At 50.3% G+C, this 20,803-nt stretch overlaps 1 protein-coding gene across 2 annotated transcripts in view; it reads right to left on the bottom strand.

Moving 5' to 3' along the window:
• Window positions 1-20,803, bottom strand: part of Adcyap1r1 (adenylate cyclase activating polypeptide 1 (pituitary) receptor type I) — a gene marked incomplete in the record, with an annotated part of 52,505 nt that overhangs the window by 12,273 nt on the left and 19,429 nt on the right. Inside the window, 10 exon segments of one of the 2 annotated variants that reach the window (XM_013510664.1) lie at window positions 2,278-2,361; window positions 5,156-5,247; window positions 8,665-8,734; window positions 9,199-9,259; window positions 9,597-9,750; window positions 10,619-10,751; window positions 11,193-11,290; window positions 11,769-11,878; window positions 15,224-15,244; window positions 17,274-17,381. In XM_013510664.1, the coding sequence (XP_013366118.1) occupies window positions 2,278-2,361; window positions 5,156-5,247; window positions 8,665-8,734; window positions 9,199-9,259; window positions 9,597-9,750; window positions 10,619-10,751; window positions 11,193-11,290; window positions 11,769-11,878; window positions 15,224-15,244; window positions 17,274-17,381 (931 nt within the window). 2 annotated transcript variants of the gene reach the window in all.

Below are 20,803 nucleotides of genomic sequence, written 5' to 3'. Positions count from 1 at the left end.
GCCATGAACGAATGCACAAGCCAGCCAATGCTCAAGAAGCCACAGAGATATGCAGGGGTCAGAGAATTCTTCATGTGCCCTCAAGAATATCAGAGGTGTTTTTTATAAGTACAAAGAGACATAGGCAAATAAAAGTGTTTTCTTTAGATAATTAAAAGAACATAATGAGGTATAGCAAGATGGCAGGTACCCTACACTTTACATTTATTATTTCCCCTGGGCAGAATGAAAGGTGGGCGCTTCTCCCTTATGGCCAGTGACCCTTCCACTTCAGCTGGGGTGAGCCACAAAAACCAGGTCCAAGAGCCTAAGAGGCCACCTACATGCCATACTGAGGCCCACACCCTGCAGTCAAAGCTTCAGCTGTTCCCTGACAACCCCATATCTTCAGTTCCAAAACTGTCCCTTGCCTTCTTGGACCCAGCATATATCTACAGGACACACGGGCTCCTCTGATATTCTGAAAGATATTTGGAGAGTTTTCTACAAACCATTCAGTGACAAGATCGCTGGATGTGTGGCTCTGAGCCTGGGAGAAAAAGGTTGCTCAGAGAGGAATGGGGAGGACGACACCCAGAGGGCTCTCAGGGGATGGGGAAGAGGCCCTATTCCCCAAATGCTGCCTTTCCCTAGACCTTTAATGTCTGCAAGACGATGAGCTGAAAGAAATGGAACAAGACTGTGTCAACACAGCCAGAGCCAGGAGCGTGAGAAAGAGAGAGACAGGGGAATCTCAGGACAATTAGGGAAAAGGGAAAAGGAAATCTATCAAGAGGAAGAGATGAGCCTCAGTAGGCTACTGAGATCGTTCCGAGTTGGAATCAAGGGAGAATAAGAAACTCAGCCAAGGGTGCTGGGTGGGGTGCTGGATGGTGGCCACCGCCAGAATCAGAAGGCAGGAGACCTCTGCGGCAGGTACAGTGCCCACCCTGCAGTGAGCTCCCCCCAGAGCTTGCCTTCTAGGCCTGGTTTTGTGATGAGTGTGCAGGAAGATCAAAGCCATTCTCAGAACCAGCCAGGGATCCAGCACACACCATGGCCTCACACCTGTTTGCAGGCCGGCTGGGCTGTGGCCGTAGGATATACCCAGCAGAGTGTTACACTGAGACACCTGTGGGAAGCCCTTTGCAGGCAGCACCCCCATCTCCTTCACTTCTATGACTCCTGGGGTCAGTGTAACATTGGGCCTTTGGTGGTCCTCAGGACGTAGGAGTCAGGGCTGAATATGTACCACAGGGCCCTCCTGATGCTGGGATGCTGTGCACCCCGCCTAGCCCAGAGGAAGTACCTCCAAACACTGCCAACCCAGCAGAAGCATGGCTAGAAAGATGCTGGGAGTTTCCCTGACACTACCACCTCCCTTCCACCGCGAGGACAGGGTGAGCCAGCTCTCTCTGCCTTCTCCCAGCCTGGAACAGTCCTAGCTGGAGAGCTGGCACCCAGGCTCGAGGCTTTGTTTGGCCACTGACTTGTTGGGTGATCTTAGGTGTTGTCCTCCTCTGAGCCTCAGTTTTTCCATCTCCAAAACAACAACTGCCTGCTGCCAACCCCTAAGAGGAACTGCAAGGATGGGATGATCCCAGGTGCGTGTAAGGGACAGTTTGGATGTGGAAGATGGAGCGCCTACCCCTGTAAACTGGAAGCCTCTGGCTGTCGGTGAAGCTCCCCAGCCTGAGCTTTCTGTTTGCACTGCTGCCTTGCATAGTGCTGTGGATCTTGGGAGACTTGAGCTCTCCTCTCTCATGAGGCTGAGGAAATCTAAACACAGGTTGCAGTTGGGGCTGCCCTGTCCAGGTCTAAGAGGAAGCTTCTGATGCTCATCTTCTGCAAGGGAGAGCCACTGCTAATGAAGCCGGGTCACCCCAAGACAGGAGGAGTGGAGGCTCTCTCTGTATAGTGGGTGTCTGTCCCAGAAACTTCAGCCTTTCCCTTCTGCAGCCAGTGAGCTGCACACAGTGGTAAATTTGGACCCACAAGCAAAGGCAGGCTAACCCTACCTTGCTGCAGAACATTCAGTCCTGTCTGCTGCCCCAGACGACGTTGGCCCTGGGCCCATGCTGACCCCTGACACAGTCCATGGCTCCATCTCTGGCTGCTAACTAAGCCCTAAGCCTAGCACTCATTCTACCAGGCGCACCAGGGCGGTGTAGGGGTAGCTCAGGACCACTGCCCCTTGCAGGGCCCCACACCCCAATTCCTTCCAAGGCTGGGTAGGGAACACCATCTTGGTTTGTAGAGGACAAACCCTTATCATCTGAGCAGCTGGAACCAACCTACAGGAAAGAGAGTGAATGCTGGTCTGAGGGCACAGGCAGGGGGTCCTCTCGGGCTTTCTTGGGGACTCGCGGGTTTAAATTTGTTCTGGAAACAGAGGAAAAAATCAGACAGCTGTTGTGGGCAGAACTGAAGGAGCTTTACAGCCTAACACATAAGCCTGGGGCCCCAGGGGACCGCGTGTAGCCTTGGACCCTCCCTTCCCCCCAAGCCCTGCCTCGGCCACCTCCCGCCCCTCCCCATGCAGATGCCTCCCGCTCTGAGCAGCTCCTCCTCCAAGCCCTGCAAACTGAGGACACTGTCACACCAGGAGGAGGCCCCTGGGGCACTTTCTTCCAGAAAGCCTTATTTTGTAGCTTTTGACAGCAATGTTGTGTGGCCAGCCTTGGAGAGCAGAGCCTGCCTATGCTGCAGCGGTGGCTTCGCTCAGTCCCTCCCACCAATGCGTGGCATGTCCCTGGCCACTAGTTAGTTCCCTGGGCTGTAGCATAATTCTGTGTAACAACTGCTTACCTACCTCCCCTGCACTAGGGATTTGTGAACATTAAACGTGCACAGGTGAAGTTGGGAGTGTTTTAAGTGCTCTGCGTGTCTCAGCAATATTCACTGGGATTATCACCATATTCACCCACAGGGTCTCCTTGACCCTGGAAAACTCAAACATGTGGCTCACCTCAGCAGGATCAAGCCCACCTTCTGTCCAGCTCAGCCCTCCCACCTGCCTTTCAGACTGCAGCCACCCAGGTTTTTAACCTTTTCATCCTTGGAGCCTCAAAGCTAGCAAGATTTTAGAGAAATCTTTTTTCCCCTTTAAAAAGAAGGGTTTATTGAGATTGCACAGAGATGATGAAAATGTTTTTAACTTATTGAAATAAACTACTTGTTTTTGTAAATGTCCTGGATTGACACTGAAAGGTGCAAACCATGTATGATTTATAAGAGGTTCTCAGTGATGGCTTGGGAAGACTTATTGGGACTCCGTGGTTCCTAACGTGTGGACAACCCAAAACCAGGGTCCACTCTTCTCCATCAGATCCTGGGGGGTTCTTGCTGCCCGGGGCAGGATGTCTGAGCTGGCCAAGTGTGATCAGGGCTCAGCTGGGTGTCTGTAATTAGGCTGAGGCTAAGTGTGGGCCCCATGTATATGTCCATGCACAGGCAGAAGGAAGGGAAGCTGGGCGGATCCCCCCAAAAGAAGAGGCCTCAAGGATCTCAGAAGAAGAAACAGATCCTTCCAGGAAGGGGAGAAGATGGGGCTGCTAGAGCTCAAGTGAAACTATGGCTATTTTGCTATCTATCAGTTCCAAATACACAGTTGCTGTCAGTGCAAGAGCCAATCTGAAATCAAGGAGAAACTGAGGCCAGACACAAGATCATGGTTTCCAACACTGGGCAGGGAGGTGAGGGGAGTGGCAGCTCCCTGTTCGGTGACCCCTGGAGATGAAGGCAGGGATGATCGCTCTGGGACAGGTTGGGTGGTGGTAAAAGGCTGGCCCCACCAAGACGTTATAACTTATATCCAACAATTTTATACTACATAGGAGACACAAGGGCTGATAAAAACTTACAAAAATGTGAAAAAAAGATAGTACATGGATAGCAAAGAAAAGTGTCTTCCTGGATGATGTAATCATTACAGAGCCAGTGAACACCCAGGCTCTGGGTTAATTTCCCCCAGGGAAAAGGAGAGATACGCAGGCTACACAGACAGGGAAAGGCCAAGCTATACGTCGCTAGAGATGCCCCCAGGAACCTTCAGGAAGGCTCTGCACTTGGTATCTGAGCAGTACCTCCCACCTCTCCCTCTAAGGGAACAGTTGAGGAGCTCCGGGAGCTCTGTGTTGGGATCTCCCTACTGTCCCACTCATTCCCTGTGAGCCCCAGGCTGGAGCCTCCAATGAAGACAGGACTCAGTACCCAGTGATGACCAAGCACAGCTCCTTCTAACTTGCTGTCTTCTGGAAGAATCCAGGAAGCTTCACTTATGGCTCCTGCCGTGCACCTCTAACCAACTACAGTGGACCACCAGGCTTTCTCTTCAGCAACAGAAACATCCCCATAGCCCACGCCGCAACTGGTCATACTCCCATTCACAAGGCCCACAGGGTGTGTGTGGTAGGAGATGTTCTGCCTGATTTCAGAGGAAGCAAGACAAGACAAAGAGAGGGTTGGAAGAGAGCCGGCAGGACACGCTCTTAGGGCCATGACTACAAAAGATTCCTCAGAAACCAAATGGCCATGAAAATGGAGAAGGCCTTGCACTCCACAGTAAGAGGTCGGCCTTGAGACCAATAATCACAAGCAGAGGAGATGCTTCTGTGTCGAGGAAAGAGGTTATTGAAGATGTAGTACCAGATAATGCACAGGTAGAGCTGTCCCTGAGGAAAGGTAGAGGACAGAAAGAAGCCCCCTTTCAATACTCGGTCCAGGGAAGATGTCTTGCTGTGTCTCCAGTGGGCACTGAGCAAATTTTCCATGTTGGCCTAGAGCGTGGGCTTACCCTGTGGTGCTAATAAGCTTCCCACAGAAGCAGAATCCCTAAAGAGATCCAAACTCCAAACAACTGAGACTCTAATGACCCTAGGCAATACGGTGTTTCCTAATTTGGTTTTCCCAGTGTCACACAGGCCGAATCAGTCTCTTTCCCCTTCTGTGGAATGACATGCAGGTTAGGTGCTCAGGAAAGGCTAAAGCCTGGAGGGCAACTATATTTTAACTATGTCTGTCTGTATTTTAAAGACACTTTAATGAGGAAGGACTCTTGCAAATGGCCATGCTAGGTCACCCTGTCAGCAAAGCCCAAGCCTCTCTTGCTTGTGACCCAAGCGCAGGCCCATGTGGTTTTCAGAAATGGCTGTGGCGTCCACATGATGGTACTTACAAGTAGATGCTGGACTCATTGCCTCCCATGTCTGGAGACTGCAGTTTCTGCACAAGGATGACAATGATGCCGATGAAAAGCACAAAGTTAACCTGAGAAGCAAAGAAAAAGCAGGAAAAGTTAACCAAGGGCAAAGACCTGACATACCCATCCCTCTATGCAGGCTTCTGCTCCTTCTTACAGCTACATCATCAAAATCACATCTACATTTCTAGTCCAAGATGGCAGCAGCAGAACTAACTCTCGGGCATCTCCCAGCCTCCCACAGAATCACTGAAAAGAAAGAAGGGGTACAAAACATAAATCCCTAGAAGTGCCAGGAAACAGGAAAGCATATCATGAATGATGCATGAAAATGAACAACTTCTGGAAGAGAAAGAGAAAGTAGGATCGGGGCAATGGAAAAACTACAACTGGAAAGACAGAAGAGGTGGCTGTAGAGGCAGCAGCTGTTCTCTGGAGAAACTCCAAGTTCAGAGTCATGGGATATAGGGAAGCGGCATGGACACCAGAGCAATACTAAGTGCAGGATGGCCTGAGAACAGCAAAAGCAGAATCTGCCTTTAGATAAAGAGCAGCGACAAAGGCCTTCTAAACAAAGTGAGAAAGGGGGAGGAAAGAGAGCAAATAAATAGAAACAGGCACAACCAGAGAGCTGCTCAGGGATGTCTTTGGGATGTCACCAAAGTAGCCCTTGGAGAAAAATAACAGACAGCCTAAAACCCATTAAAAAGAATACTTGTTGAAAAATCATTAAACTTTCAAATCAAAAGTTAGGGAAACATTGCCACTAATTTAACATGTACAAGCAGGAAATTAATGGAGGACAGAGTCTTAAGAGGAACTGGAAAAATAGGAGATATGATCAATGAAAATAAAAATGTATTTTTGTTTTTATTTCGTTTGCTTTTACAGGGCAGTTAGAATGAGAAAGCACACTCTTCACTCTGTCCATTTTGTTCTCTGCTACATGCCTGGTGTCTAATCAGTGCCTGGAATTAGCACAGCAAATACTGCTAATGCCATGGGCTACTCAATCCAAAAGAAAATACAATTAAGCAAATTGAGGGGTGAAAAAGTAGGCAAGAGATGTACAAATTATTGCAAACCATGAAAGAACATCAGGCAAAATGGTAAAATAAAACTTAACAAAAACAACTACAGGACAGAGAGAGAAAAAATCTGAGTAATAACCTCGGAAGAAATTTTAAAAGTAGGCAAAGGTATAAATTAGTTAAAAAGCATCAGGTCCAGATAATTTTATGGATGTCTAGGAAGATGTAATTTACATGTTATTTAATTGATTCAAAGCAAATAAAAGGGAACTAATTCAAATTACCCATGTGGCTAACAAAATCTTGCTCCAAAAACCAGACAAAGAGAAAACGCACACAAACACACAGATCATAAGACCACAGAATTTATGAACAGCAATGCAAAAGCTTTCAACAAATGTTAACACAGAATTTAGCAGTGCATTGAGGAGTAAACAGAGAATAGTCACAAAGATTTAATCCAGAAACACAAAAAATAATCTACTAGTATCCGTTACAACAATAAGCTTCCATCATCCCCTAGCACACTGCCAACAGTTAAGGTAATTGAAACGTCAAACATCAAAAGAGACACTGGAAATACTGGAAATGAACACTCTTGTACTTTGTTCATAGAGGGCAATTTTCTAACCACAAAAATGTCAAATACACACATCCTTTTCCCCTGAACCTCCGCTCTTCTGGAGATTTATTCTAAAAACATGTTTATACATGCTCAAGCTAGGCACAAATATATTCCCTGTAGCATTGTTTATAATGACATAAAAGTGGAATACTATGTCCATCACTAAAGAAAAGTATGATCACTCCAGTAACTGTCTCCAAAACACATTTGATGAAATTAAACATGAATGCTTGATTTAAAAAGAAAAAACATACTAAATCAAGCCAGGAGGAACTTTCCCAACCCAATGCAGACTCACTGTCCAGAGCTAGAGCAAACAGTATCTTTGACAAAATCAAGGAACAGACAAGTACTGGAAAGGAAGGGCAAAAACTATTTTCATGGGAAGATTAAGTAATTTTCTACCTAGAAAATCCATGGAAATCAATGCAAAGGGTTATAAACTCATGAGAGTTCAGAAATGTAAGTAGGCAAAAAAAAAAAAAAATACACAAAAACCAATAGCATTCCAATACAACATCAGTAACTCATGTGAAAATATAATGGTATGATTGCTAGACCCAAAGAAAGCCCAAACTGAAAAACACATTAATATAGCAAGAACAAGGATGAACACTGAAAGAGTTTTCACCAAAATGACTCCACAAGACACTGAATAAGTGGAGAATCATGCCGTGCTGTGGGAGAGGCAGACTCAATCTTTTAAGAAAATCAGTTCTCCAAAGTAATCTATAACTTCAATGCGATTTCTATACAGATCTCAACCAGATGTTTAAAAAAATTGCAATTTGAGAAGGGTATTCAAAACCCACTTGAAGAGCATGTAAAAAATTTTATGAGAAAAAAGGGAAGAGAAATTTGCACATCAGCTATCAATCTGTCAATGCACCATCTGCCATGGGAATAGATAAATAGATTAATAACATAAAAGGGAAAGTCTGAAACCAAATACAAGTATATTGAGTGTTTATAATAAAATAACATTTCAGCGTAATGGAGAAAGGATTCAATAAAAAGGACTGAGAATGTGGAATGTACATCCTTGAAAAATAAAATTTGATAAAATTAATTATCCTTTTTGGCCAGACCCCCAAAAAATTTAGTCAGATGAAAGGTGTACATGTAATAATCTAATGTACAAGTATCATAAAATAATTAAGAATATTTTTACATTTTAGGAAAGCAGGCCTCCATACTCGAGAAACAAGGAACAGAATTCATAAAGACAAAAGCTGATGGTCGTGCTGTCTTGGCTATGTGATAGGTATAACAGATGAAGTGTCACTGTTCTTTGAAGAATAAGAAAGTCAACTTGCTAAACACTAGGCAGAAGAAATCAACAAAATATCCAAAATAAAAACAGATTGTAAGCATGCAGAAAAGTCTGCTCAGCACACTCGCACCATGGAGAAATAAGCTACCACTACCCTACAGAGGAATGCATGATGTTTAAAAGACCAACATTCTGAGCGCAGGCAATGATATGGGGAAACAATCTGCTCTTGCAGGGAAAGTAAATTGCTGAAGGGCTTTTGCAACACAATATGGAACCTGAAAGTTTAAATGTATACTCTTTTGACCCAATTTCACCTCTAAAGAAGTATTTGCCAATGCTTACAATTATCCAGAAAACAATTCCTAGGGGTACCTTTTCCACACCCAACCATAGGGGAAGAGCTAAATAATTTGCGCATCCATGATCCAGAACATAATGCAGCCATGACAAAGAAGGAAGCCAATTTGTGCAGGGCCCTTCCACTCCACCTCCTGTGTGCCCTTCAGCCCAGGCCCCTGTCTCTTCCCTTCCTCTTTGCCCCAAGGACACTCACCATTATAGAGCCAACCACAGGGCCTTTGATCACCCACCACAGAGCCGTGCTGTCATTCATTTCCCAGCAGCTAAAAGATGGGCAGACAGAGAGAAAAGAGATGATGTCCAAGGGATACCTGCAGGACACTGCCCCAGCTAGCTGGGAGCCGGTCACCTTCTCCCCCTGCAGCTCCTGGTGCCTGTAGATGCCAGGCTCTGGTTATAAAGATGGGGCTGCCCTTGGGCACTTGGGAAAGGGCCATGTATCCCCTTCAGATCCAGGGCTCTTGGGGTATAATACCACCCTCAATACTCTTTCACACCCTGAAAAAGGAGAATAGACTTAGAGCTAGGCCCGGAAGCACTGAGGGCTCAGAAACCTTGCACAGTCTCTTGGTAGAGACACAGCTGACATGCACGGGGTCAGGGTTCAGTGGTGCCCAGGGATGGGACGGCTGTGCAGTGGAGTTCATGTGAAAACAGGTGGCCCCTGAGAAGCCTCCTATAAGAACTCACTCTGTGCTTGAGCTCTGCTTCTTGGGCATGTACTCACCCTGTGTCATCAAAGTAGAGCCTCAACACAGCCCACACCATCACACACACAGTTGGGGTCCCTGAACGAGCAAGAAAAGATGACCCATGATAAGAGAAAAAAATGTGTCCCCTCACCTCCCGCACTCCCTGGGGACCCTTACCATCCCTCACACCCAGGGTTTCTGGGACTCTTCACTTCCCTCAGAACTAGAGCTGGGGAAGGCGGTCCTGGGCTTAACTTCTCCCTTAGACAGTGGGCTTCCCACAGGCAGGAAGGGCAAGAAAGGGCCCAAGAAAGAGCGGTTAGCCAACAGCCTAGAGCATCGCTCCCTCCTCACTGCCACTCCCTCACAGTCACAACCCAGGACACATCTGACCAGGAGGCCCAAGCCCAGCCAGGCACAGCCAGAGACCTACCCCAGCCAATAATGATGTACCAGTAGAAGTATCTCCTCTCAGGGAAGAAGGTCTCCACCAGCAGTGTGAAGAGGTACAGGCCCTCGATAAACAGCCAGAAGTAGTTGGACACGACACAGTAGTGAAAGAAAACCATGACGGCCTTGCATTCCACCTACAGGGAGGCCCACAGCCAGGAAGTTTCAGCTTCTCTGGCCCCCAGAAAAGTTGCCAAAACCTGGCCCACAGGACCAGGCAGTGAGTCCTGAGGGCCTTCACTACTGCTCAAATATCTCAAGGAGCTAAGGGAGAGGACATTCCTGGATGGAGGAGCTGACAACAGCAGCATCCCGTGACTAGGGGTCCAAGCTGCCCAGGTAGGCAAATGGCTTGCAGGGAAACGACTGGTGGACAGTACAGGGCCACTAGATTGGCCCTCTCCTTCTTCTTACTCCTCCTTATTCTCTCAGGGAAGGGGAAGAAAGAAGTAGTCAGACGGCTCTGTAGGAAGCTTCCAAATGAGCATTTGGAAATCTCTCCAGCAGGGGGATACAGAGCCAGGCCCCCAGGAATCTTTTCACAGAAACCCTCCACACACACTGTCCTGGTCAAGGTCTAGACTCTAGATTCTTTCTCTCCCACTCCATCGAAGCCCAGTTTCTCTGCCTACATGTTACCTCCTCCAAACTGAGGTTTGGAGAGGCTACCCAGCTCCTGGGCTCAGCACAGCTGGTTAAATGACCAAGAGGCCTGCAAGCCCCCTCTGAACCTGTTTCCTCTTCAATCGAGCAAGACCTGGCATTTCCACCTGACCTTCCTCAGTTGCTTTACCAGGTACAAGACCCAGGCCAAGGGACTGCACACATTCTAGCTATTGGAAGTGATGTACGCTGGCTACTAGAGCTATACGGCAGTTCCAGGACAACTCCATGGGTGGAGCTGATGCCTTCACCTACAGGAGCATGCTTCCCTGTGAGGTGTCAGATAAGTGTGGGTAGGAGTGATCCTGGGTAGTGGGGTGGGTTCCCCCAGGGCTCACTCACAGTAGAGATGAAGCAGTGGTTGTTATCCTGCTCGGCATACAGGATCCAGTCTTTGATGAAGACAGAGATGGCCCTCAGCATGAAGGACACGAAGAGGTTCATGTGGATGAAGTTGCGGGTGCAGTGCAGCTTCCTACATGAGCAGGTCAGGGACCAGGAAGCCTTAAACTCCAAAGCATTCATACCCTCCATGCTGGGGCTGCTCTGGGCCTTCTCATTGGCTTTGTCTCAATGGGCCCCCAACCACGCCACCCCTTCTCCCACCTATCTGACCCTCACTGACTTCCAGGCTTCTGTATCTGGCCCCGACTCCACATGCATACATAGCCCCACTGTCCTCTCTTTCTACCTAGACCTGGAATATAAAAGCAAGCAAGGTAAGTCTCCTGCCCAGCTTCTGCCCACTGGGTGGTGCCGGACAAGCCAGGTGGCCTCTCTAGGAAAGGGTTTCTATCTGCTGTGCTACAGGTGGTTAAATGCCTTCCAAGTGACATTCCAAGGCTGACACCGAGGGAAGGGGTGCAGCAATGAGCTGCGAGGAGCTGCACTAATTCAGAGGCTGCCGATGTCTCACCGAAAGCGGCACAAGATGACCATAGCAGTGGTGAGGGTGACCAAGGAGGTGCTGTAGCCGACCGTGTAGAGGGCCTTCACTGACAAGTAGTAATAATCCTGGAGCAAAAAACAGAGCACAGAGGATGCTGGGCTCTCCATGGGGCCTGCCACTGCCCCTGGGGCCTGAGCTCAGTTTTCCAGGCAGGAGCTGCCCCACTGGGCCAGGCTCCTCCTCCCCGTCTTTCAGTGACCTCATCTCTCACTGCCCTCCTACTCCTGGCTCGATGGTTCACTCCCTTCTGTACTCCCATTCTGCATACGCTCAATAAATGTCTATTGAGGGAATAACATTGACAATTCAGAACAGAAAGCAACCTCAGCCTGGAGAAGGGTCCAGGAAGCCTCTAGTGGGCCCAGTATTAATCCTCCATTGCTGGGTCATAGGAGCCAGCATCTTAGAAGTAGCAGTGAGGGAACATCTTGCTTTCATGTGCACAGGCTTGGGTGCACAGCCAGTACTCCGGGGTGCGACCTCGATCCTGAGTTCCTCAGCCCTGCCACCATCACGGGGAGTGGGGGAGGGGCATACACTCACCTGGTCCTCGGGCTCAGTTTCATTCTCGTAAAGTCCGCATGCATCAAAGTAATGGGGGAAGGGCTCAGACCAGCCTTCTTCAGTGCAGTTCCGGCTCACCAAGCCCTTGTCTGCCATGAAGGAAAACTTGGTGAGGAGCAGAAATGAACACAAGGCCCTGAATTTATATACAGAAGTGGGAAGTCCTGGAAGCCCACATCCCCACTTGGGAAGGAAGGACAAAAGGCTCAAGGAATCAGTGACTGCTGGGGACCTGAAGCTTAGGCTTCACTAAGAAGCAGGTGCAGATGTGGCAAGGGGCAGGCTGACCTCTTAACCAAAGGGAAGAGAACTGAGCCTACCAAAGCCAGTATTTCTGCATCCTTCCCCTGGAATATTCCCAGGAGCCCTTTCTGAAATAGTCAGAGCCCCTCCCCAGGGCCTGGGTCAGCCTGTCTCAAATGTCAGTGTGCAGAAGAACAACCCAAGACTCATCACTAATACGGATCCCGGTGGCCCGACCCTCAGCTCCAGGGATTCTTTACAGAACATCTGCACCAGTCTGGGAATTGCCTCAAGTGCCCATGAGGTGCAAGTCCCTGGGGCACGCAGCCATAGGAGGCCCTTGAATTTGCAGCCCTGAGCCTCCCAGCAGCTGGGACGTTTTGCACCAAAAGGACACCTGCTTAATCAGCAGGCACCAGACTTCTACCAACCTAGCAATGTCCTGTATTAAGATGTCTGTTTAGGTTTTTTTAAAAAATGTCTGCCTTTAAGGATCTGGCAGTCTGTTTCCTGTCACTAATGTACTTCAATTTGCTTTTAATTGACCTTAAGGTCATCTTGTGAGGTGCCTGAGAGGGCAGGGTCAGTCACAGCCACGGAAAGAGTCACTGGCTGGTGGCACAGGACAGCTAGGGTTGCTTTAGCCTCCAGTGAATGAATACGCATTTCATTCTCCACTCGCCCAGTGGTCTGTAAGGGAGGGCCACTGATGTTCAGGGAAGGGGAGGGATCCAGCAACCCCCTTTCTTCTAGCCAGCACCTGAGCAAGGCCCAGATGGACAGCAGTCATCAGCCTGGCTTCCAATAAGCCACCTGGTCTCTTAAGACACATGGGATCCATTCTTTCAGGGAGTAGAAAATTGTGTAAAAAAAAAAGAATGTCCAAAGAAAAGGGGTTCTGGGGACACACAGCTAAAGAAATTCCTCCCTTCTATGGCCAGAGCCACCTCTGAGGAGCTCAGGAAGGAGACAAAGAGGACAGTGAGTGGAGGAGATGCAATGCAGGAGACAGCGACCAAGAAGGGAAGTCCCCTTCCTGTCCAACCTGTACCCTCATGGGCGGAGCAGGAAGACTTAGGGCAGTCTCTTCAGATGTGTACTTCCTGGGGCCCGGGGAGGAGGAAGAGGGGGACCCTGCCAGCAAGGAGAGTTCTGCCCGAGTGCTGAGACTGGCCTCCACCACTTCTCCAGTGCCCAGTGCTGCAGCCGGGCTAAGGAGGAGCCCCAGCCAGCCCTGGGACCATGGAAGAGTGCAACTGTGTCCCATAGCTCTGTGCCAGGCTGGCCCTTTTCCAGAAAATCTCTCCTCGGCTGCCACGGTGACCTCCTTCCCAGTTCCTCTGAGCAGTTCTTCAGAAAATCCAAAAGTCCCAGTGGAGTCAGCATCTTGGCCAAATCCCACCCCCTACCCCAGCCCCATTTCCTCTCCACTTTGCCCACTTCTGGGTGGTGGGAAGAGGAAAGGGAAGCTGCTTTGAAAAGCAATTTTCAAAAAAATGTCCTGAACGAGAAGAAAAAACAAGAACATTTCCTTTCTTTTATTTTCTTCCTTTTTATGATACAGTGTAGGCTCAGAAAAGCATAAACCTTTTTGTTCCCAAACTGTTTTGTGAGTATTGTTAAAGTCTCCGGGAGACGGAGCACTCTCCAGATTGACAAACCCCAGAGTGACAAAGCCCACTTCCCTGGGCTGACTTGCCCCAGCAACTTCACAGGAGCACAGAATTTTAGGGCTGTGGTTCCCAGAGGGGGCTATTGCATCACCTCGGAAGCCAGCTAGCAACACACATGCTCAGGCCCCGTCACAGGCCTGTAAATCACAGACCCTGGGAGCGAGGCCCCAGAATTTGTATTCCAACAAACCCACGGTGTAACTGTGATGCACCATTAAAGTCTGAGAACCTTTGTTCTGTGCTGAGATCAAACGTAATAGGAACCACCTAATCCAGGGATCTTTACTTGCAATCCGTGAAAGGGTTTCTAGAGTTTGTGACTCCCCAGATATTGTATGTACCAGGTCCTACTTGTGTCCTTAAGTACAATTTTCCACGAGACAAGCAATAACTATATCAGGGAAATGACCACCCAAAGATCACACACCCGTAGAAGGCCAAGCCCAGCAAGCAATGGGGGTCCCAAAGATCCCAGAGCAGCAAAAGCAACTCTGACCAGCCTTTGCCTGAGAGAGTCAAGGAGTCACTATCAGGGAAATCAAGCTTTCCTACAAAATACAGATGCGGACAGAGGTCAAACACTTACAGGCTTCCCATGTCACCCACTGTCTACCACTAAGGCTGAGGCTGCTCTGTTCCTTAAGGACTGGGATGGATCAAGAGGCCACATCATATGGAAGTCCCACACATTTCTGACACACTGCACCTACTAACACCAGGCTGGCTGGGTTTGTGTGTCTGTGATCCTCAGGATGGCCTGTGACTCAGCCCCTGCCTGAGCTGAGGGAGCATAAAGGAGGCTCTCAGCAGGATGGGAGCATGGGAAAGGGCAGGAAACAGCAATGGGTATGCGGTGCAGTGGCTGCTTCCTGGGAGCTCAGCTCTCCATCATGGCCTCAAAATCTGCTTTTCCAAATGGAATCAAGACCTCCACACACTGCATCCTGAGACATTTCTCTCCTTCCCTACTCTTTATTCCCATTTCCACTTTTTCCTTATGCCAAAATTCCACAGTAACCTAGCAGTAAACCCCATTTTTTCTCTCCTTGTCTCCAAGTAGGCATGCCACCTCTGGGAAGCCTCCTTGACCCTTCAATGCACGGCTGCATGCTGCATGCTGCATGCTTTGTCCCTTCCGCCCTCTTGCTCACTATGCATCTCAGCCTCTCGGCCACTGGAGATCCCAGACCTGTGCAGATCACACGCAGGTTCAGGCCTATGTGTAAGCACATGCATGTGCCTATGAACATGTGTAGACTCCTTTCTCACCCCTCTCACTCCTCAACTGCTGAGTTTCACCCTCCTGAACAAGCTCATAAAGACCTCAAACTCAAGAGCTATGTCCTCCATCTTCCTGTGCCCCCACTTTCAGGATAGTCCAAGGATGGGAGAGATAGCCTGCCATCATACTCCCACCCCCATCCTGATCCCAGCAGCCAGAGTCAGGATCTCCTGAAGCTGGGCTCCTCTGGGATAGACAGACAGACAGCAATCTGTCCTCACCAAGGTTCCTCTTACCGGAGTTTTCAGTCTCCCAGACTGCAGCAGAAAAAGAGAGAAATGCAGAGATGAGCAGAGGTTGAAGTTGGGGTCTGCTCTCACTGACCGCTTCCTCCTCCTCCCCACCCCCAAACACTGGACATAGTTCTTTTGAGGGCCCTCCACCTCCAGAACAGAAATGCACAGAGGCCTCCACAAGGAGAGAGGTCAGCGCCCCTACACTCCAGCTTCCAACACCCTGTGCAGCCACCATGACCACCCAGCTTCCTAGGAAGCAAACAGGAAGGTGGGAAATGTCATTCTCTCCCTTCTGAGTGGAAAGGCAAGTCTCACCTATCAAGCCTTGGAACAGAGGTGTTAAGAGGCCCTGCCCTAATGAGCCATTAAGAACCAGGTGTGAACAGCACATGCCTGCCAGAAGGAGGAGGCTGGCGCAAAGTGGAGCTTAAGGAAATCTCCTTTACTATTGATTCATTTTGCCTTTGTGGCTGCAGTTGTTGGAAGAAACTGTCTTTGTGTGGAATGTGACCTAGAGTAGATGTTCAATAAACTCTAAATAAATGACTGAATGAAAGCAATACACTCATGGAGGAAGTGATTAAGTTGGTATCTAAAAGAATGAATGAGGAATCGGGCTGAATCATGGGCTGCCAACTGTGCCTGACGGTCCGCACTCATTGTAACTCTGACTGCAGCACTCCTGGTCTTCTCTTCCGAAATCCCCTCCAGCCTGCTCTGGGTCATTACCAGCCTCCATGCCCTTAGGATGGGAAAGCTCAGCTGCTGCCTTCCTTCTGTGCTGCCAAGAGGCCTGGCGGTGGGAGGGAGGTGTGGCACGTGGTTTATCTCCCTTCTCTGGTCTCGGGACTGAAGCCACAAGCAGGAGCCTGGAACCCCAACCATGCCACTATCTCTCTCTGTGCCACCTCCTCTAAGCCCCTTGCCTTCCAAGGCAGTGGCAAAGTTGTTGGAGTTCGTGGTCTGAAAGCCAGTTTGCCTCTGCCTTTTGGTCAGGACAGGGCTCTGCTCCTAGCAGAGGTGGGACCATAAAGGCTTCACGCCTTTGGGCAGAGCATTGCTTTGCTGGCTGAGCCTATGTCCTCACTTCCTATATCACAGAGCTCAGCCACACTGCCTGCCCCACAGGCTCCTAGATAGACCTGGGGTCCCTGGATCTCTCCACGGCACTTCAATGGCCCCTGCGAGCCATGAACACAGACAGGCTCAACACAGCTCCTCTGAACCCCACTCATCTAGCCTTCCCTAGCATGGAGGATCCCATCACACACCTGTCCCCGAAGCCAACCTCTGCAAGCTGTGGACAACAATGCTTCTTGTGTGTCCAGGGTCCTCTCCTGGGAAGCCCAGGAGCCTGAGTACACAGGGCCCAGCTCCTCCTCTCCCACAGCTTACGGTTTACTCAGCAAACAGATGTGCCAGCCACTGTGCAGCCGGAGCTCTGTGTCCACATCAAGGGGTTTGTAAGCATGGATGTGGGAGAGCCCTGGGTGTCAGCTGCCCGCCTCACATTCCTGTCTTGCCTGAGGGTGTCTGATTCCATGCCCCATCCATGCGTGCCTCAGGCTAAGAAGTAATGTGGCCGGGCAAGTGACAGTGCTATTGTCAGCTGATGTTTAATACTGAGCATTCAAAATGTGCCAAGTCCTACACTAAGTGACATCCATATACATGACCTCATTTTACCCTCACAGACACGCTGGGAGGGAGTCACCAAGCCACATTTCCATCTGGCAGACCGGGGACTTTAGGGGGAGAACTGCCTCAATGCAAGTCCCTAGGAGGACAAATGATTGAGCTGGGATCAACTCGACACCTGAGAGCCTGGCCTGCCTCCATCCTTGAACACCAGGGCGCTGGTGTCAGTCAGAGCAACACCGTGCCCCTAAACATCAGGAAGGTGCATGGTGTCACCCTTCCCACCAGCAAGGGAGCTCTGGAGAAGGGACTAGCTGCCCACCCACAGGACAGCCTGATCCTTGGTCCTTAGCTCCTGGGAGGGCAACAGGCTAGACCAACATGGCCAGAAGAGATTCTGGGCTGCACCTACCTTGGTCTGGGTTGAAGATCCGGAAAAGTTCGGGGCAGCTGACCTCAACAACCTCACCCACACGGGCTGGCTTCCAACATGTGATGTTGTCCCACATGCCTGGGCATCCTGGGGGGAAGAGAACATGGTGAGCATGGGGCCTGGTCACATAGACACTGCACATCGTGCCGCATACTGCACACCATCCATTCGAGGTCCTCACAGAAGCCACAGTGTTTTAAGAGGAGGGAAGGCAAGGTTTCTTGTTAGAAGGAGGCTCAGATAGGGCAAGATCCCTCAAAGAAAAGATGAGGCACAAGCCAGTGCAGGTAGCCCTGGGTTAGAGAGGGAGCCTCTCCTGATTTTACAGCAGCTGCTGTGGGAGTGTGGGGAGGGGAAAACACTTGGCCAGGCAGGACCCCTAAGAGGGAGATGCCATGGGTTCCCTCCTTCCACCGTGCCTCAGCTCCTTCCTCCTCCTCCACCTCTTCCAGTGGCCTCCATCACTTCCATACAATCTTGCCTAAGATCCACCTCCTCAGCTGGCTTCTCCCCTCTGTGGACAAGGGCAGGGCTGGGACTGGTTGGCCTAAGGCTGCTGCCTGGAGCAAGCAATTGATACCATGCTGGGACTCAGAGGAGAAGCACAAATTCATCTGATGAGAAGAGAGGGAGCCATCCAGGGAAGCCTGTGCTGCCAAGGCCAGAAGGGCTTGGAGGAGCTAAGGATAAGGGTAGCAGGGACCGCTGCAGAGGCCAGCCCAAAGTCCCAAGGAGCCAGCTGAGGGAGACGAAGGAAAGCATGCACTGAGAGGTTTTAGGAATCGTTAGGACTGGATGACTCACTGGGCCTGAGCTGCGAGGAAGAGGAAGACCTCAAGCCTGATGACCAAATATTCAGATCTGGGGCATCAGTGGCCCCCTCATCACTCTGTCTGCTGTGCACTCTTTCTGGCTTCCACCAGCCCCTTGTTCATCCATCTCTGTCCTTCCTCTACATGGAGCCAATTCTCACCAAGGCCAACAATGACTTCTTTGCTGCCAAGTCCAAGGAACAATTTCAGCCCACACTGGGTTCTGCTTGCCCCACTGAGCAAATGCAGGTGCAGATGGCTGCCCTGGCCTGGCCGGCATGAATGAGTGAGTGGAGCCAGCTAAGGTCACAGTCCTCAGTCCCCAGCCATTCCTCAGGGCTGAGTGCATGCCCAGTTACCTCTGGACAACCCTGCCTGCAGGGGCCCAAGACAACTCAAATGTAGCACCTGCTCCAACCTAACTAGAAGCCCAGGCCACCTCTGCTCTACCTCCTTCTCCTCCGTGCTCCGCATCCGGCCCTGCTGGTTCTCCCCTCTCCCCGGACATTTGGGGAACCCATTCCCCTTCACTGGGACAGTAGTTCCAGCCTCCTCAGAGGTCTCCTCCCTCAAGCCCATTCACCTAGAACCCCAGCTTTTCAAACTGAGTACATGGCTGAGCCGTACACCACTCTCCATGGTCTTAGCACCCCAATTACTTGGCATGGCACCTAGCGCCACCCAGCCTGCCAAGCCACTGCTCACTTTCACTCTAGCACAAGACAGTGGGGGGAGGGCTCACCCAGGGATGGGGTACAAAGTGAAAAGACAGTGGGGGGCCTGGGAACCCCGGAAAAGAATGTATAGAGATGCCACTGAGAGATTGTGGCAAAGGTGCGGTGGGGGGAAGAAGGGAGAGTGTTAGGGAGTTTCAGAAAACAGATCCAAATCCTCAGAGGGGTCTATGAAAATGTGCTGCCAAGAGGGCCTCTGTGTCCTACAGGGAAGCGAGTGACCACGGTGTCCCATCTTGCAGCCTGCTGGAAAGCCTAATTACAGCATACATGGAAAGTTCCCAGAACAGCACAGGGTTCTTGCACTCTGTGCATGTCCACTGCTGTCATCAGCATTAATGTCATTATTTTAATGAGGTGTCCCTAGGAATCACTCCCCTGAGAGAGGCCGCCCATGTGGGGAGATGATGCAGAGATCTGCAAGGTGACATGAAAGCTTGATGGCTGACCGCCGACAGGTCCCAAAGGACGCCTGGGAGATGGCAGGCAGAGGAGGGGGCCTGGTGCAGGTCTCAGGAGGCCAGGGTCTCTCTGTCAAGGCCTATGACTTTTGCGTGCTGTGCAGGTCTCCACAATTTCTGGATGCAGAACACTCCAATTCTCCGAATTTAGAATGTGCCACGCAGTGACAGCAGCCAGTGGCATCCTGCTTATGAACAGAGTTTTGGAGCTGTGTATCCCAGGGCAAGGACACTGAGGGTCAGATAAGGGACCTGGCCCAGGTCTTAGCACCAGCCACAACAGATGACTCTTGTCTACCCGTTACAGCGGGACCTCTCGCCAGCGCACAGTTGGCTGTGACATCTTGTCCTTGAAAGAGACCCAGCCAGTACGTCTTTGGCTGCCATAGCCCATGTTGACCATGGACTGGCTGTGGAGCGTGGCCGTGTCTGGCCAGGCCCTGGGAGCTCCAGCCAACAGATGTTCCCATAATGCAGAACATTAGGCCCTGGCATAGCCAGCTGCTACTGCCAGCTGACGTTACTGAGGTCAGAGGGCCACTTTAGAGTGTGAGAGTAGGGGTGGGGGAAGGGAGGGATGTAAGAGTCAGACAGGGTGGTGCGAGGCCCTCCATACAGAGCAATTCCCATGTACTAGGGACTAGCTGGGCACCAGGGCTCCAGGGGTGGAGAAAACTAAGCTGTGAAGTTTACATTAGAGAGCTGACCAAGGGGAAAGGGGAAGGTCTCCCCTCAGTACCTGCATTAGAAGCCCTGGGACTTGTGTGCTGGTTTCCTTTGCCATGTGTCACATTCCTGGTGTGCACAGCAAGGCCAGCGGGCTCTGCATATGCCCTGCTTTGGATGACCAGGGCTCAAATCTGGAACAGAGAATCCCCTGGGACTTGCAGATGCCTCAGGGACTTCCGGGGCAGCTAGGGCTGCCTTCCTATCACTCTCTCACCTCCCCGTGTGGCCTGGGAACACGAAGGATCTGCCTGCCATAACTCTTAAAGCTGTTCTGGTGCCTCCTTCTGTCCCCAACCTGTGTCCCCTCCAGAGTCCTAGGGACAATCCCTGTAGCACCCAAGCAGGTGAGGAGCCTGGAACAAGATCCCATGACCCCAGTCGCCAAATTCCAAACCTAGGTTTTAGAGACAACTTTCTTGATCCAATCAGCCCTGGCACTTGGGCAGACAGGAGGTGGGCACTTGAGAGGGTCTTGGGTTTTTCTGGCTGGGACAGTAATTTTGTCCCTGCCCATCACACGGACTACCTCAGCTTTGACCTCCCTGTCCATGCACACTCCAGGCTTCGCACAACTTAGTTTTGTTGGGACTGGAAGACTTGAAGAGGCCTTTCCTTCCCACTTGTCTTCCTCTTCCTCCTATTTCCTTCTCCTCCACCTGCTTCTCCTTTTAACCTCTTTTCTCCTCCCTTTCCTCTTTCCTTGCCCCTTATTCACTCATTTATTCAAATATTAAGTCAAGAAGAATGAGTCAGACACTGCAGAGCAATACACA

This window comes from Chinchilla lanigera, unplaced genomic scaffold (genome assembly GCF_000276665.1).
Source record: "Chinchilla lanigera isolate Chin_1 unplaced genomic scaffold, ChiLan1.0 scaffold00009, whole genome shotgun sequence".
Lineage (NCBI taxonomy): Eukaryota > Metazoa > Chordata > Mammalia > Rodentia > Chinchillidae > Chinchilla > Chinchilla lanigera.
The sequence above is the reverse complement of the archived record's forward strand: the minus strand, read 5'-3'. Positions and strand labels throughout refer to the sequence as shown.